General features: G+C 38.6%; 1 protein-coding gene and 1 pseudogene across 1 annotated transcript; both read left to right on the top strand.

The window, feature by feature from the left end:
- Positions 1 to 6,937: 6,937 nt before the first annotated feature.
- Positions 6,938 to 12,472, top strand: LOC147314743 (protein CFDP2-like; annotated as a pseudogene).
- A 28-nt stretch (positions 12,473 to 12,500) lies between these two features.
- On the top strand, positions 12,501 to 15,508 carry LOC147314742 (extracellular calcium-sensing receptor-like). The gene is made up of 7 exons (XM_086260413.1): positions 12,501 to 12,761; positions 12,861 to 13,150; positions 13,282 to 13,577; positions 13,704 to 13,912; positions 14,053 to 14,274; positions 14,379 to 14,502; positions 14,604 to 15,508. The coding sequence occupies exons 1-7, from the start codon at positions 12,501 to 12,503 to the stop codon at positions 15,506 to 15,508; spliced, it is 2,307 nt and encodes a 768-aa protein (XP_086116539.1).
- Positions 15,509 to 18,859: the final 3,351 nt, after the last annotated feature.

Here is an 18,859-nt window from a genome sequence, read left to right as displayed (position 1 = left end):
TAAATAAATATAAGTTTACATTTCTTAATAAAACCAGATTGTTCTGAGGTAGTAGTTTGACACAGCTGCTGTTAATTATTCTATTTTACTACAAAGCAAGTTTAAAATTGCAGATGTCACTTTAATGTCAACTGCGTGAGCTTGGTGTTATGATTGTCTTATCCACCTATTTTTCACAATTTTAAACACACGTTCATGCAGTGTTCTCCTCGGAAATATGTGTCACTGAAATTCATGTTGATGCTACTTTGAGGTGTAGCCGACATATAAATGCATTTAATCAAGCACAAATGATTGGACCTCCCCAAGCAGACCAATAACCTACCAAGTAAGCCAGCAGGCCAAGATCGGAGTACTCTACTCTGGTGATATGGTATTATGAGGTGGGGTCATCCCATTTAGCCCTAACTATAAGCTTTATCAAACAGGAAACTTTAAAAGATTATCTGAAAGGTAGAGGGGTTGTCTGTCTTCTGAATCCAAACTGAAAGCTGTTTCCACAGAAAAGGGCCCTGAAAGCTGAAGGTTCTGTCTCCGATTCTACTTTTAAATAACTTAGAAACTGCAAATAAGCCTGTAGTCCAAGTGCAAAGCTGTTTATATGGGTGTTATGGTACTATGAGGTCTCTAAGATAAGTAAAACCTGATTATTCAACATCTTGTATTTAATGAGATGGATTTAACCCTGGCGACCTGTCCAGGGTGTACCCCGCCTCTTGCCCTATGACAGCTGGGATAGGCTCAAGCACCCCCGTGACCCTGAAAAGGATAAGCGGATGTGAATGGATGGATGGATGGATTTAAATTTGATTTGGATTTAACAGGAAGTCAATGTAGAGAAGCTAATATGTGATACTCTATTTCTTTTTTTTTTTTTAATTTATGTTTTATTAGTTTTCTTATTTATACAACATGTACAACAAATTCAACTTAATCACCGTGGGGGGAAAAGCAAAGCAAAACAACAACAACAACAAAAGAAACAAAAGGACCAAAACAAAACCAAACATAACACAAAAACAAACAAACAAACAAAGAAATACAATGACATTATACAAAATCGGGCCTTCCATTTTGGACATATTTCAACCATTTCAACCAATATTCTTCAAATGAGTCCGCCTGCCACTGTTACGGGTCCCAAGGATGAAGACCACGATGACAAATATGTTACCTGTAAAAGCCGGTGAAGAGCAGAGTAAGGAAGACACGATGTGTCTCTGCTTTCCTCCAGAATGTGTCTGTGTTAATAGGAAAATTGTACTTAGTAGTCAGTATAATCTTTTAATGATATAAGTTTGCATATGGTAGAATGCTGCATGTAATCATTTGTGTGTAGAAGTATATAGTTGGTGGCATATTGAAAGAATGTCTCATCCTAGGAGGTCTGTAACATTCTAGGGTGTTCACCCCCACATCCTGGGAGCATGAGAGAGGTCGTACCTTGTCTTATTGTTTTACGGTAGGATTAACGTAGCTATGTCAGTTTTAGTTTAAGTGCTTCTTTACATATAGATGAACTGTTGGATTTTCCAGACCAGCAGGTTAAGGGAAGTCGTTTATGGGGCCACACTCTAAGGAAGGAACTCAGCCTGTAAGGAACAAACGCTCACTGAAGTATAAATAAAGACAGGGGCAGTTTCTCAGTGCGAGTCTCAGTTTGGAGGCTGCCCTTGCTAGCAAGAAGTTCTGTGTGTTTCTCTTCTCTGAGTCTTTACTGAAGAAGTGTTTTAGAGTATATATCTTGACAGTCTGAGTCTGACTTACTTCACACAAATAAATGCTATATAAACACTAAACATGAGCTTTCAATATACACAGCAAATTCAAAAGTGTTAAATGTTTTGGTGTTAGTAGTCTTCTTGCAAAAGTAGAGTTAATTTTACTCTAAGCAGAGTCACATTCTTTTAATGTAACTCTGAGGTGTAAAATGATAGTAGTTAAAATCGAGTGTTAAAAATGAGTGTTTCTATGTCAAATCTGGAGGTGTTACAATGGAAACATTAACTCTTGACCTCTTAACTCTGAACTCCTACAGGGGCTATGACACCAATAGAGTAAATTCACAGACTCCGCCCCCAGCACCATAGGCTCCAATCAAAGCTGAAGTGAAGCAGTTTCAGAACATTTTGCTCTACATATTTGAGTTGTTTGCCATGCTTGGTAAGTCGTTTTTTCAAAGATTGTTTCAATTATTATTATTAGCTTTTACTTCTGTGGCTCTTTGGAGTTGTGACCAAGCTGTGTGAAAGGCATTAGCCATGTTGCTCGGTGATAGCATAATATTCTGTTTTAGCTAGCTGAAAGGTATTGTTTGCGGGCAAATACCACAGCCTTGAAAAAAAGCTTGCATGTGAATTTTCAGTCAAATGTTTGGTCAAATACACCTAAAACAATGTCTAGAATGTGAAATGTTGGTATATTGGTGCTACTTGAAGCCTGAAAATGATCTCCGATAAAAAAAAATACTTTACACAAGTAATGGCTCAAAAAGGATTCCTTTTTTTTTTACTGTGCTGCAAATGATTACCGGATTATTTGTGCCATTAATTAGTGTCAACTAATTTTTATTCAATCTCCACATAGGATATGCTTGTGAAGATGGAATATTTAAACTCCCAGAGAGCAGCCATTTGGCTTTTCTACCTATAAAACCCGGAGAGCAGCCAAATGGCTGGTAGGCTTTTAGCTAAGCTTTAGCTTCAGCCAAGTGGAAGCTAAATTGGCTAGTCATTCATATGTATATTAGGTTGTTACCTGGGAATTCTAGCCAATTTAGCTTCCACTTGGCTGAAGCTAAAGCTTAGCTAAAAGCCTACCAGCCATTTGGCTGCTCTCCGGGTTTTATAGGTAGAAAGGTAGAAGCCTGGCTTTGCAGGTGATATGGGGGAGAGCAGAAGTGCGTTGAAGTTCCACAAAGTGATGAATGAAGGACATGCATATTGTATCCGATTGTTCAGTCTGACATCACTAGCCGTGTCTGGGTCTAAACTCCGCTGCAGGTCCATATATCAAACGATCACTATGACATTACTGAGAGTTGAAAAACTGTCTAAAGTCTTTCATCTTTAATAAAATGATCAGCGTTCTGCTCTACCAGGTGTAAGAATTGAGTTTAACATCCAGGCATCCATGAAAACGGAATTTATGACATTTAACGGAGTTAGAAGTTAGCAGGGAGTTAGCTCGCTAGCTTCTATCTAAATACAATATAGCATGTCCTGACTGCGGGGTTTTGGAAACAAATTAAAACGTACAGCTCTGCTATCACTTCCAGCATAAATGAAGACAGAAAACTAAACAGCAGTGATGTTTGTAGGGTTACTGAAGTTGGGCTAGCTGGTATACAATGATGTGCTACGTGACCGCTAGCGACACAGCTATGTTAGCATAATATAAACAAGCTAACTTTTTTTCCACTCGATAAAAGTTAACGTGAATGTTCTCGGTGGTCAGGAACAAATGTAATCGCATGGCAGGATGCTGTAAAAGGACCAAACTTCAGCCAGGAGAACAACCGAGATAATCCATCCACAATACGAGGTTAGTCATTCATATATTCATATTCAGGAAGAGCCTCAGTTGCAAGTATCTAAAAAAATCTTGATTTTCTAACCCAAATATTTTCTTAAGGTCCTGGAAACTCATCACTTTTCCATTTTTCAACAAGGTACTGTATGTGGTGAGACCTTTATTTGCCCATGTTTTGAATGTCGAGTCGATCTGACTAGGCAAAAATTCTGGGTCATATGCAAACCACTTAAGGAATCCGGCCCTCTGGTTTAATTGATACTTTTTAAGTACTCTTTCCCATATCTTTATTGAACTTACTATCCAAGGGTTGCCCGGGTCTCCCAGGAGTCGTAACTCTGACGGATCTCCTATCAGTGCCCCGATAGGGAAATTACCTCCCAAGGACAATTCCACTTCTTTCCATCTTGAACAGTATCCAGGTTTACACCAGCCCACCAGATTTCTTATTTGTGTTGCACTGTAGTAGTCCTGTAGGCAAGGGAGGCCTAATCCTCCTTTATCCTTGGGAAGCTGAATTTTTATGAACTTAACTCTTGGCTTTTTACCCACCCATATAAATCTTGAGAGGATCATATCCCATTCTACAAAGTATCTATCAGGGTTTTCTATAGAAACAGACTGGAATAAGTACAGTATCTTTGGGAGCATATTCATTTTTATGATATCCACTCTAGAAGAGATGCTTAGATAAGGGGTTAATGACCATCTGCTAATATCTAGCATGATATCTTTTTTAAGTAGGGGGTAGTTGATTTCTTCCAAACTGGTTATATCCATTGATAAGTTTATGCCCAGATATTTGATAGTTCTTTTGTCACAGCTTAGTTTGTATTTGCTGAGCAGATTTATTATTTTTTATTTATTTTCATTTATTTATTTATTTTTTTTTTTTTTGGGGGGGGGGGGGGGGGGGCTATAAAAGCTACTAAGAATTTGTGTTTTTTGTATATTCAATTTATATTGCGAGTATAGCCCATACTCCTTTACCACTGACATGAGCTCCATATGTGATTCAGTAGGTTTTGATAAGTAAACCAAGACATCATCTGCGAACAAGGCCAATTTCTGCTCACTTCCAGCAATATTAATCCCTTTTATTTTACCTTTCAAGCTTAAAAGCATCTGAAAGTTCACCGTTAATCTTTATTTTTGCAGTTGGGCTATTATACAAAGCCCTCAATATTGTAATGATGGACCCATTAAACCCAAATCTAAGCATTGCTTGCAATAAAAACTCCCATCTCACAGAGTCGAAAGCTTTTTCAGCATCTATCAATAATATATCTGGTATTTTATTTAAATATGTCTAATAATTTGCATTCATTAGCGTTCATTAGTCAAACCTCAGATGCAGGAGGAACAATACAGTTTTTGTTCTAGTTGCTGGATGAGCTCTTTATGCTTTCAAGGATATTTGAGGGTTTGTGCGAGTTTGCCCCACCATTCTACATGTGTTTTGTGGACTTGGAAAATGCACTAATCGCATCACATGGAGTGTATTTTGGGTTGTGCTTCTGGATTATATGGTGTCTGGCCCATTGTTATGAGACATTTGGTTCTTAGTTGCAACAGTTAACTTTCGTAATCACTTCCTACAAATCATCAACTTGTCTGCTACACCCCATTTCTAAAGGACTTCTCAAAGATGTTTTACCATTAGTTAATGCTTTAATCTTAAAGCCATGAAGCCAGATGACATGTATCAGTTAGTTAAACTGCAAGAATGTCTTAAAGACATAAAGACTTGGATAACCAAAATTCTAAGTTCCTTTTTCTAAATTCAGATAAAACTGAGGTTTTTGTACTTGGCCTTAACATTTCTGGAACATGGTGTTTAACCAGATACTTCCTGGAGTTCCTCGAGTTGCTTTTGACCTGTTTAAGACTATGCTTCCTCTTTACCGTCACCCAGCCAGCCTGTTTCCCTGGCTGCTTGGGATAGTCTGCTACAGGGGACTGGCTAGCTATGTGGTTTTCAAGGGTGCGAAGCCGAGTCTCCAATTCATTGATCATGGCCTCCAGAGTTAAAAATAGGTTACATTTATTCCAAGCAACATAATTGCTAGAGGCTGAGGAGTAACTAAACATCTGACACAATGAGCAGGAAAGTGCAGGAGGGACAGGTGAAGAGGCCATGCTGATAGCAAGGTGGCTACGAGCTAAAATATGTCCTTCAAAGTGCATCTTAAACAAATATGCAGGAGTGCATTTCTTACATTGGCATAATATTGTTAAGGTTCACATAATATTGAGGAAGGAGAGTACAAACAACCATGGTCCAGAATATCTTGGTCAAACAATTGATTTTAATGAATACAGGCGTGGGAAGACCACTCTGTATGCAGACAGGAATTAATCTTCGACTTAATCAAAGCATACACAGATTTTTATAGCATCAGGGTTTGAATTAACGACGCCCCTTCATACGTCACAGACAGAATATATACACACGTCAAATCAAAACCACAATGACTTTTAACACAGTTTAAAAGAACGTTGTCTTCGTCTCGTCTGGAACACGAGCCCCACATCCTACCAGACGCTGTTCCTCTTTCCAGAGACAAACATGACCAACCTCTCACCTATAAATGAGTCTACTAATGTGTGTGTGTGTGTGTGTGTATGTGTTGACCTTACATGCCCTCTCATCTCACCCGTTGCACTTCTGACCTTTTACCAGACCAGAGGCTCATCCTTATGTGTAATAACCTAACTGAAACTATATGTACTATGTTGAATAAATGTTTTAATCAAGAACCTCTACTAAGAGCTTAGTAAAAGAATATAAAAGTATAACAGACAATTTGAATAACCTAGTAATTCAAATAGCCTCGTCTAACCTGCTCAGAATAACTTAGACTCTGCTTTCACTTCTGCAAACTCTCTGCAACTTCCTGTCAGGCTGCAACTTAGTCTTTCTAAAAGACACACACTGTTTAAACCTCTGAATACAATATCAATGCTGCAGATTATATTATTAATGCAATGGTAATGATGATGATTATTTAACAATAGCAGTAAAATAATTTCCCTGCTCCACAATATCTCTAAAATCAGAAACATCCTGTCCCAGAGTTATGTTGAAAAACTATGCCTCATAGTACCATATCATCCCAAAAGTGCAATTTGACTGCTGGCTAGGGATGGGTACCGATATCTGACATAAACGGTAGTAACCAGACCAAAAAGCAACGCACATTTCGGTGCTTTATTTCGGTGCTTTATTTCGGTGCTTTTTTTTTTCTTTCCTGAATTCCACCATGGCCGGTCCCAAGCCCGGATGAGAAAGGAGGAGGGTTGGGCGTTGGGCTAGCAACTCGACCCCATAAAAACTTTTACCGCTACGGAAACGACAAGAGAGAAATATCGAATACGAGATGTTAGCGGTGAAGAGCGCCGTCTGATGACTTGGAACGTCAGAACTTTAGTCCAGAGTGGACGGTTAGCACAAGTGCTGCGCGAGTTTGAGCGATACATGTTGGACATCTTGGGCCTGAGCGAGGTAAGATGGACTGGAAATGGGCGAACGAGTGGCAGCCGCACTGGTCAGTTGGCAACCAGTCTCTGAACAACTGATCGTGGCAAGATTTATCTCCACCCATGAGAAAACCACTGTGATTGAAGTTTGTGCTCCGACCGAGGACGCCGATGACATGGACAAGGACGCCTTCTACGACGAGCTTCAAATGGTTCTGGACGAGGTGCACCGGCATGACATCGTCATACTCATGTGCGACTTCAACGCAGAGATTGGACCTGATCGAAATGGCTTTGAGCAGATGATTGGCCCGCATGGATCGGCCGCGAATACAAATGACAATGGCCTGCGATTGACTAGTTTCTGTGCGGCAAACAATCTCTGCGTCGGGAACTCATACTTTCGTCATAAGCAAATTCACAAGAAGACGTGGAAAAGCCCTGGTGGTCTAACAGCAAATGAGATCGACTACATTTGCATATCGAGGCGATGGAGGTCAGCTACTGCTGACGTAGTCACTCGACGCGGCGCGGATGTTGGGTCTGACCACTATCTTGTTATGGCAAAGCTCCAGTTGCGGCTCAAACGAACAAGACAAGATGCTTGCCGCGTACGCCCTTTCGATGTTGCCAAGCTCAAGGATTGCGATTTCCGCAACCGATATAACGCTGAGATCCGAAATCGCTTTGCCATCTTGAATCAGTTACTAATTACTGATTACTTCCCCAAAAACGTAATCCCGTTACTTTACTGATTAGGGAGCAGCAGCCGTTCTTCTCTGGGCGAGTAGCTTAATGTTGTCTGTGTGTAATTTACGTTGAGTAGGCTAACCACGTTATTAAATTAATGCATGTAAGGTGAACTAGCAAACACAGTCATAGTTACATGCGGCTGTCTTCTTGTTTGATGGCAGATACTCCTTTAACCCTGGCCAAAAAGGCTAAAATTACCAAAGAAAAAGTGGACGAAATTCATAGGGCAGCGACAAAATTTATAGACAAAGATCTCCATCCATTTTCAACGGTGGAGTAACCATAAAACAAAAGACTGCTAAAAATAAAAACATAAGAGGTTTTTGGACAACGTTTGTGTTCTCCATTCTTTAAGCACCAGTTCTAGCACCGTTTGAGCACTGGCACCGTTTCAAAAGTACCGGTTTGGCACTAGTATTGGATAGAGATGGACTGATCCAATATTACGTATCGGTATCGGTCCGATACTGACCTAAATTACTGGATCGGATATCGGAGAAAAATAAAAAATGTAATCCGATCCATTAAATATCACGAAAGCACCTCACAAAACTTGCAACACGCCGTAACTCACCTCAGAATGTTAGCACGTCGGAGCAGTATGCATCACGTGATAGAGCAGCACGTTTAAGCTTGATCAGCTGTTGTTAGAATGTATTTAATATTACTTTCTACTCGAGGATCTTTTTCTACGTAGCTGACGCTGGTAACTGTGCAGGGGCGGATATAGCAAAGTTTAGCCAGGGGGGCCGATAGGGCATTAACAGGGAAAAGGGGGCACAAAGACATACTTTTCTTTCTTATTCTCATTTAAAATGTCTAGCTTTTAATAAATAATTATCTGACACCCAAAGTTTTAATTTGATGCAAAATGAATAGAAGTCCATTACTGTATATAGTGACTATTAAGTCTAATATATATACCCTAGTAAGCTATAGTACTTTTTCCTTTGGGAAGGTACCATCTGTGCAGTCTGCAATTTTGTTGAAGAAAGATGTTGAATCTATTTAATATTTCTTGAAAAATAATTGATTTCTGTGCATTTTTTTTCACACTGCATCAAATTAAGGTTGATTACGTCGATTAAGCATCATGAGGTGGAGCGTGAGGGGTGGTTCCCTATTTTTTATTTATTTATTTTTGTTGTTGCTTGGAGTTGGAACCCTATTAGTTAGGTTGCTTAATATTTATGCTAAGTACTCTTTAAAATACCAGAATAGGGAGGATGGTGTAGGTTTAAGTTTATTAGATTGATCAGTATTGCTGAACTATGAAATTTTTTTTTGCATACAGGTATAACAGAATAGCTTTAGTGTAGTTGTTGTTTTAAACTTGAGTATGAACTTATACAAAATGCAGCAAGATATTTAAAAAACAGTTTTGTTGATTAAAAAACACTATATCGGATTCATATCGGTATCGGCAGATATCCAAATTTATGATATCGGTATCGGTATCGGACATAAAAAAGTGGTATCGTGCCATCTCTAGTATTGGATAAAACCTAAACGATACTCATCCCTACTGCTTGCTTGTGGTTCAATACACCTAGACTATTTTCAAGATTAGGCTTAAAACTTTACTTTTTGATAAAGCATATAGTTAGAACTGGATCAGGTGACCCCAAATCCTCCCTTAGTTAAACTGCAATAGGTCTCGGCTGCTTGAGCCTTCCCATGTTTCACGGAATGTTTCTTTTTCCTTCACATTTTTTACTCGCTGTATGTTTATACACTACTTTGCGCTGAATCGTTACTTGTTATTAATCTCTAGCTCTCTTTCACATATTGCCCCCCCACCCCCCACACACACACCCCCACCCCCAGAGACTGGTTCTGCTGGAGGTTTCTTCCTGTTAAAAAGGAGCCTCTCCTTCACACTGTTGCCAGAGTGTGCTTGCTTAGAGAGGGGGTCATCTGCTTGTTTGGGTCTTTTCAGGGGTTTTTTGTATTATTGTAGGGTCTTTACCTTACAATATAAAGTGCCTTGAAGCAACTGGTAAAAAATGTAATGTAATGAATTGAACTGAACTGAACTGAACTGAACTGAATTGAATTGAAATGAATTGAATGGGCTGGAGACTGCTTGCTCAGTGTCTCAGACCTGGAGGAAAAAAAAGTCAAAATGAACTAATACTGAGTATGACATATCTATCACCCACCTGGCTCTCATTCAGAGTTTCTTTCTGACTTCTCTAATGGTAAGCTCTGTATCCAGGCTGACAAATACCAAAAGTTCTGTTGAAACAAATAATCTTTTAACGTTTTCTTGAAAAAAAAGTATGAATTATTTTGCAAATAGAATTTTAAGAATTAGAGAAAAATATTTTTTTTTAACAATCTCACAGGTTTGTAATTATGTACAGCAAACAGATTTTCTCTCTTGAACTCCCTCCACAGCCGTGGCTCCAGGGTAAGGGTCCAGTAACACTGTGCAACTGAACTGCTTCCTCTCACCTCTGACCAATTTGCCTTGGAAGACCCTACCGGGGGGAGATAAAGCTCCCTGACAACATAGCCATTGGGATCACTGGAAACTATAAACCAGTCCACCACAATAAGGTGCCAATTCACTGAGATGTTTCTGGCGGGGCACAGCCCAAAGAAACGGCATGACCTGATCTCCTGTAGGCCCACCAACACCAAAGTGTCTCTTCATTAATTACTTTTTCATTTACTATGTACTTACACATTGCATTTAATCATTACTTAGTATTGGTCCCTGGCTGACAGTTTGTTTTTTGTCCTGCCTTCCTCCCATCGCAGATGTTTTCCCCTCCCTGAACATAGCTCTGTCAGTTTTCTTTCTAGTAAAAAGGAGTTTTCACTCCCTGCTCTTTTAAATTGCTTGCTCATAGGGTGTTATTTTATTGTTGAGGTTTTCTTTTTTTATTGTCTTTACCTTACTATATAAAGTGCCTTAAGGTAACTGCTGGTGCTATATGAATAAAATTGAATTGAATTAAGTTTGGTTTATTAGGTTATTAACATGGAAAACTGAAACAGGCAATTTTCCATTTAATACTCCCGATTCTTATTATCAAACATGTAATAACAAATGTGATTACACATGAACTACGAAATTTGGTAACAAGCTTTATCATTGGTGGGATTGTTGGAAAGCAACAATTCTAGTACAATTATTGCTTTGGTTATTCTGTTTCTTCTTCTTCTTCTTAATAATAATAATAATAATAATAATAACATCATTTGCCAGCTAGCCAGTCTCACACAGTTTGTTTTAGGCAAGCCATTCACACCTCAAAATAATCAGCTTGATCATGCGCTACATGATTCAATTCAGAACAACACAACCACAGCACAAAGTAGGGGACAAGTAGAAGTCACATCCATACACAATGGACCCCAGTCCAACACAATGCAATACAGAGTCTGGGATGTAAGGAGGCTCCTGCACTGTTTGGGTAGCATTTACTCCCTATTGTTGTGATACAAACTCCAGTAATAAAATGAGGTTACTTCTAGATTACTGTCACTAATTTGAAAAAAATCTTCCAAAGGCTACGTTATCACATTATAGCATATAGATTATCATATTGTTACTAAAATTACTCAAATAAAAATACTATATAACTATAATATATAAAATATAAAATTTTTGCCTCATAGACATTGTTATTTTACTTGCCATTCATGATCACTATTTATTATTTCACTAATTAAATTTCAGTTTCTTTAAATTTAAAAATCCATAGTTGATACTCCGCTTCCTGTTCAGTAACATCTTGATAATTTCATAGAAATAAATTGTAATTTTTTATTATTTTCTCCCTACTTAAAAATTAATACCCCACTATTATAATGTTAGTTCTAATTTGTAATATAAAGTCCAGCTGAAAATATTTTACAAGAAGAGAACACAGACATGGAAACACTGTAGAGGTTACACTCAAGACTTGATCAACCACCACTGGATAGGGGCACGCCCTCTTGAAGAAAACAAAAAAGAAAAAAAAAACAGCCTTTGTCAAAATACCTATATAAACCAGTAAAACTCTCTTACACTCATATACAAACCACTGACATCAGGCAGGGATGGAGACAGCGGGTCTTACAATTGGTCTGATATTAGCAGTGTATTTTTTTCAGCTGAACTCAGTTATCGTGTTGGCTGTGTGCCTAGATTGTCTGAATTATAGGAATAGGTTTACAGCAGCTCATGCTGGTACACTGGTTTCATCTGTGAACTGTAAGCTCCAGGGTAGCACTCGTCTGCCAGCATTCTCAATGGATGGAGATTTTATTATTGGGGGATCGTTCTCCCTTCATGCCTACATGGATACATTTTATAACAACTACTCTAGCATACCAAAGCCTGTGAAATGCAAAGGGAGGTCAGTAACAGTGAGATATATTTGATAACAACATATTGGATTGTATAATGGGGGATTAAAGTTGACATGTATTGTGTTTAAAGGTGCTGAATTATCTCTGTGTCGCACCAAAAACAAATGTAAAGCAATAATGCTGGATAATTTGCAATTTTTCATTTAATTTTAAGTTTTATTCCAGTTTTAAAAGCTTCATAAATTAAAGTGTGTTAAGCAACAGTTTCATAAGTGTCAACCCAGAAAACAAAAGATAAATTCCAGTAGTTATCTGACAGTGGTTCAATCCTCCAAAATGTCCTTCATATGTAGCCTTGTAGCCTTAATTCTAACACTTGCTTGACTGTCTACAGCATTGACACCCGTGGGCTGCACTTCTCACGTGCAATGATCTTTGCCATAGAAGAGATTAATAACAACACAGACCTGCTACCTGGAATCAAGCTTGGATACCAGATCTATGATTCATGTGCATTAGTGCCTGTTGCAGTGCATGTGGCATTTCAGTTTCTAAATAGCTTCGACCCTGTGTTTTCCACTGGTAACAATTGTTCTCAGTCTGGTATGGTGATGGCTGTTGTCGGGGACTCTGGGTCTACACCATCCATCAGCATTTCACGTCTCATAAGTCCCTTTAACATTCCTCAAGTATGTATTTTTTTTAATTTTGGCACAAAATTTACATCTCCATAAAATTTGAATGCACAGTTATTTAATGAGTAGCACTGTTTTTTTGTTTTGTTTTAGGTTAGCCACTTTGCCACATGTGCTTGCTTGTCTGACAAGCAGCAGTACCCAAATTTCTTCAGAACAATTCCCAGTGACCACTTTCAAGCTGAATCACTAGCCAAGCTGGTAAAACACTTTGGCTGGACTTGGATAGGTGCTGTTCGGTCAGATTCGGATTATGGAAATAATGGCATGGCTTCTTTTCTCCAAGCAGCACAGAAAGAGGGGATCTGTGTGGAATACTCTGTATCTTTCTATCGGACAGACCCACAGAGCAGAATTCAGAAAGTAGCAGATGTTATCCGCAGGTTTCTATATCACAGATATAACATGTGGATTATTGTATGTGTTGAAATTAGGTTCCTTTTTTAAGTAATATTTCATGTCATATCATGAGACAGTCAAAAAATGTTTTTAATGCTTTATGTTGTATCTCAAGGTCTAAAGCTTTAGTTGTTGTGGCATTTGCATCTTTTGGAGACATGAAGATCCTGTTGGAGGAGCTTTCACGTGAGCCTTTCCCAACTCGCCAGTGGATAGGCAGTGAATCATGGGTAACCAACACAGAATTAACGAGGTTCAGTTTCTGTGCTGGGGCCATTGGATTTGGTATTCCAAAGTCTGCAATCCCAGGTCTCAGAGAATTCCTGCTGAATCTCTCTTTCTCTGAAGTGGCTGCTTCGTCAGTGCTCACTGAGTTTTGGGAGGATGCATTCAACTGTAGACTGAAAAAAAGTAAGAAAGTTTTCTTGCTTACAGAAAAACATCTAATTTGTCAGATTTATCAAAATAAAAAGTATGAAATCTAGATCAAAGTTCAGTGGTGAAAAGATATGTTTATGTTTGTTCATTTTTCTGTAGGTGCTGCTACTGTAGACGAGAAAGTTTGTGATGGAAATGAAGACATACAGAATCTCCAAAGCCAATACACTGACACGTCTCAGCTCAGAATTACTAACATGGTGTACAAGGCTGTGTATGCAATAGCACATGCCATTCATAATGCAGTGTGTCATGGAAAAAATGTCACAACTCAGTGTGACAAACTAACCAACTTAGAGCCCAAACAGGTAAGATTAAACGTATATGTTAATGTCATTGTCTTTTATTATTTCTGATCTCACATGGATGACGTGTAATATTACTATTAATTTTTAAAATATCAAACTTTTTTTATTTCTTTTCTTTCTGTCTTAACTCATCCTTTCAGGTTTTAACTGAACTGAAGAAAGTAAATTTTTCCCAAAATGGTTATGATGTGTCTTTTAATGGTAATGGGGATCCTGTGGCTATCTATGAGCTGGTAAACTGGCAAAACCACGAGAGTGGCAACACTGAGATAGTAACTGTAGGACTGTATGATGCGTCACTACCAGTGGGCAAGGAGTTTAGAATTAACAGAAACATAAACTGGATGGAAGATAGCACAAAAGTAATGAGTCAAGAATCTATATAATTAAATTCAATGAGTATGAAATCCTTATAGCTGTGCAGAAAATATTTACATCTATTACACTTCCTTTATGTCTTTGACAGGTGCCAGTGTCAGTGTGCACTGACAGTTGTCCTCCAGGAACTCGTAAAGTACTGCAGAAAGGAAAACCCATCTGCTGCTATGATTGTATACTGTGTCCTGAGGGAGAGATTAATAATATTACAGGTAAAACTGAATGATGATTATTATCAATATCTGTAAAATTGAATAAAATAAAAAAAGAATCTCTCTTTTTCTTTTTAAAAAAATGTATTTCTTTGATTTAGATTCAGCTGACTGTTTACCCTGCCACAAAGAGTTCTGGCCTAACTCAAAGAGAGACACCTGTATCCCTAAACCCATAGAGTTTCTTTCATTTCAAGACATCCTTGGAATCATCCTGGCCACATTCTCAGTTCTGGGTGCCTTACTGGCCATTATCACCGCAGGTGTATTCTTTTATCACAGGACATCTCCAATTGTCCGAGCCAACAACTCTGAGCTGAGCTTCCTGCTGCTCATCTCTCTCACTCTGTGTTTTTTATGTTCATTAACTTTCATTGGAGCACCATCTGAGTGGTCCTGCATGCTGCGCCACACTGCATTTGGGATCACCTTTGTGCTCTGTATCTCCTGTGTACTTGGGAAAACTATAGTGGTTTTAATGGCTTTTAAAGCGACACTTCCAGGTAGTAATGTGATAAAATGGTTTGGTCCTCCACAACAAAGAATGACTGTTATGTGTTTCACCTTTATTCAGATTTTAATATGTACTATTTGGTTGGTAGTGAGCCCTCCCTTTGCAATAAAAAATCTAACCACATACAAGGAGAAAATCATCCTGGAATGTGCATTAGGCTCTGCTATTGGCTTCTGGGTTGTGCTCGGTTATATAGGCATACTTGCTGCCTTTTGCTTTGTTTTAGCTGTTTTAGCTCGCAAATTACCTGATAATTTCAATGAAGCCAAGCTTATCACCTTCAGCATGCTGATATTTTGTGCAGTGTGGATCACCTTTATCCCAGCATATGTCAGCTCTCCTGGAAAATTTACAGTGGTTGTGGAAATATTTGCCATTCTGGCCTCCAGCTTTGGACTAATGCTGTGTATATTTGCCCCAAAGTGTTTTATCATATTGTTTAAACCTGAGAAGAACACGAAAAAATATTTAATGAGCAAAAATCAGTCATAGTATATTAATAATTAAAAAATTCTTAATATTGCAATTGTGAACTGAAATTGTGCTTTTTGTACTTACATGCCAATAGTTAAATTATTTATTATTCATATGTGTAACTCTTTAATATGTGAATGTTTTATTGTGATTTAAGCACATAAATAAATGATGGTAATGGTGGTAATTCATTTATTTATTTATTGGCGCCTTTAAAGACCCTCAAGGTCCCCTTAACCCTTTAGAGCCGGTCGGAGCAGGCACGCTCTGTTTTGCATAACTATTTTTAAATCCCGGTAGCTCTGCAACCACGTAAGCTAGCGTAATAATTATTTTTGCATATGAAACCGGAGGAGTTGTACTTACATCTTATGCCATCAGCTTGTCCTAGGTCACAGTTTCCTTCCACATATAGCTTTGCAAAAACTGCATAAAAAGCGCTTGCAGGAACAAAAACATGATATTCCAGAAACACGCCTTGCCGATCCAATCAGCTGTTCATAACACTTCCTACGTTGGAACAGACGTCAGCGCGAACTTTTGCATGTCCGCCATTACCTGCCCGAAACCGGAAGTGATGTCATTTTCGCGGAAATGTAGTTCTTTTTTACCATCAGGGCCTGAGGGCCTAAACTGGTGTTTTTAAAAGTTATCTTTGACTTTATGACTTTCTGTGTCTTTTCTGGGATGCTTAGGACTCATATTGCATTGCTGTAAATAGTTTATTTTGATGCATATGCTGCTTTTTTGCAAATTTGCAGTATAATATTTATTTTCGTTTTTCCTGCAGTATATAAAAATTGGTGTATTTCAAAAATAAAACTATGAAGACACTCAAAATAAATTTCCTGTGGTAGGAAACTATTTTGTGCAACTTTTTTTTTATTTACAGTTTTGAGGGATAAGCCTCTTAAATTTCTCTAACTAGAAATTTATGTTAAAAAAGCAAAAACGATTTTCAATTTTTTTGTAGTTTATTGCACTTTTTTGCAATTTATGTAATTACTATGCACTTAATGAATATATATTATTAAAATCTGGGCTATAATTGTTGTATTGATGTATAGCAACTTGAAATGCTCCCAAAAATGGCACCACACCATGTAAAAATATAATATAAGCTCTGGCGGACTTGGTTCTATGGTAGGTCTTAAAGGGTTAATTAGTACAATAAAAACACAAGGTAAATGAAAAATAAAAAAAACAAGTATGAAAGTATAAAAGCAAGTATAAAAGTAAACACGGTAAAAAAATCGACTAAGATGGAATCATGATGTAGGGTATTCAGTTTTTAAATAGATGAGTTTTAAGACATGATTTAAGAGTGGAGAGAGCGTTTGTAGTCCGGAAACCTGATGGAAGTGCATTCCAAAGTCTCGGGCCAGAACAACTAAAGGCTCTGAGTAGTCAGGAGAGCAGGTGGAACAGATAAAAGGGAAGCTGAAGAAGACTGCAGTGTACAAGGGGGTGAGTATGTATGGAGAAGATCAGACAAATTTGGGGGAGCGAGGTTATGCAGTCGTGAGCTCTCAGAATTGGCTCTCTGAGCAAAAGAATGACAACACCACGGAACGCAAGTTTGATACCATCATGGGGAAGCTCGTGGTTCTCCAACGGGAGATTGAGAGACCAGTGTCAGAGTGTTAAAGAACAGCTTTGAAATTCTCATGAGTTGTTGCAAAAGAAAAATTACCATCATAATCCGGCTACCCCTTCGGCGCCAGCTGTGGGCTCAAGGCTAAGGCCGAACAAAAACTCCCTGATAACGACTGTGTTGAGTCTCTTCCTTCCCATTCCATGCAAGGCCACCTGGGTTGGCTGGAAGACTGTTTACTTAGCCTGGCAGGGCGAAGGGCACTATCTCAGCTGAACTATGGACACGCACACACATACATATACTGATACTGATAAGCACTCACTGACGCATCACCCTCCTCCCCGGATCCAACGCCACCTCCAACGCTTACCTCCCCTCTGATGTGGACATCGGGTCAACTGGAGGCGCAGTCAAAGATTGCAGCGGTCCCAGATCAGATGTACACACTGGAACACTTTCCCATGTTGCTTGTCTGTGTTTATTGTGTTATGGTGTGTTGATACCTGTGCATTCCTGTATTATCCTTTTGTGTTACACATTTCGATGTTTTTTTCCTCGCTACCTAGCCTGACCTGTCTCCCCAATGTGATGTTTGTGTATTGTATGCAGTGTTGGTCAAGTTACTTGAAAAAAGTAATCAGTAACTAATTACTGATTACTTCCCCAAAAAAGTAATCCCGTTACTTTACTGATTACTTATTTTCAAAAGTAATTAATTACTTAGTTACTTAGTTACTTTTTAAAAACACGATTTACAACCTGAAGAGGTGATAAAGCGATAGATCTTTCAGCCCAATTCTACTTTTTCTACATAATCCATCATACAAAATGTAATCAAATGGAAAATTCTCTTTTTTTTAACTTGTTTTATCAGTTTTAATCTTTTAACTTTATGCATCAAGCAAAAATTTAATTATATGCAACATTCTCTGACTTGAATAAATTAGTTTAACATTTAAACCTATTTTCTGCACATTCCAGCACATAAAATAAAATATTTTTTGTGTTTACACTCACTCTTTCAAATAGATGCAAGTAAAACACAGCAGAAAATAAATAAAGTCAAAGACTCAGCGGTCCTGTTGCTCTATTTTCGCCTGTAAAGCAGTACAGCGGTAGGCAGAGGTTTACCCTGGTGCAGGTGTGCCGCAGTCAGTTGAAGAATCCACGAGTTTCTCTGTGAATTTCCCATTACGTCGTTGCGCACTCGGTGCTTGCTTGGAAGTTTAGGGGTTTTTTTTCGCTGGTTTTATCAGAATCAGAATCAGAAAGGGTTTTATTGCCAAATGTTGAGCGGGTTTACAACATTAGGAAATTGCTGCGGTGCTTCAGTGCAAACATACTGTTATAAATTAAGCTTAAATAGACATGAAAATAAAAATGAGAATAAGAATTAAAAGTGCTAAGTAGATAGATATATACATGATATATACATGAGTGCAGGTGGTGATCAGTGCCAAACATGGAATGATGCAGTAAACACAGCGTAGGGTCATGTGTTAGTGGTGGGAACAGTCATACGGTTATTGTTCATGTGTTCAACAGCAGAGGGGAAGAAACTGTTCTTATGGCGAGAGGTTCTGGTGCGAATGGACCGGAGCCTCCTGCCTGAGGGGAGCAGGTCAAACAGACTGTGTCCAGGGTGAGAAGGGTCAGCTGTGATCCGAGCTGCACGCCCCAGTGTCCTGGAGGTGTACAGGTCCTGCAGAGATGGAAGTCTGCAGCCAATCACCTTCTCAGCAGAGCGCACAACACGCTGCAGTCTCTGTTTG

Source organism: Aulonocara sp. 'chitande type north' Nkhata Bay, linkage group LG14 (assembly GCF_057382095.1).
Source record: "Aulonocara sp. 'chitande type north' Nkhata Bay isolate Kocher_YH1m ecotype deep benthic linkage group LG14, A_spYH_male_GT1.1, whole genome shotgun sequence".
NCBI lineage: Eukaryota > Metazoa > Chordata > Actinopteri > Cichliformes > Cichlidae > Aulonocara > Aulonocara sp. 'chitande type north' Nkhata Bay.
This window is presented reverse-complemented; position numbering and strand designations above follow the sequence as displayed.

Excerpts from the sequence above, each read along its gene's own strand:
- LOC147314742 (XM_086260413.1), top strand. The coding sequence starts at position 12,501 with ATGATCTTTGCCATAGAAGAGATTAATAACAACACAGACCTGCTACCT. Across the intron at positions 13,578-13,703 it reads CAACTGTAGACTGAAAAAAA|GTGCTGCTACTGTAGACGAG; the intron begins GTAAGAAAGTTT and ends ATTTTTCTGTAG. Across the intron at positions 14,503-14,603 it reads AGAGATTAATAATATTACAG|ATTCAGCTGACTGTTTACCC; the intron begins GTAAAACTGAAT and ends TCTTTGATTTAG.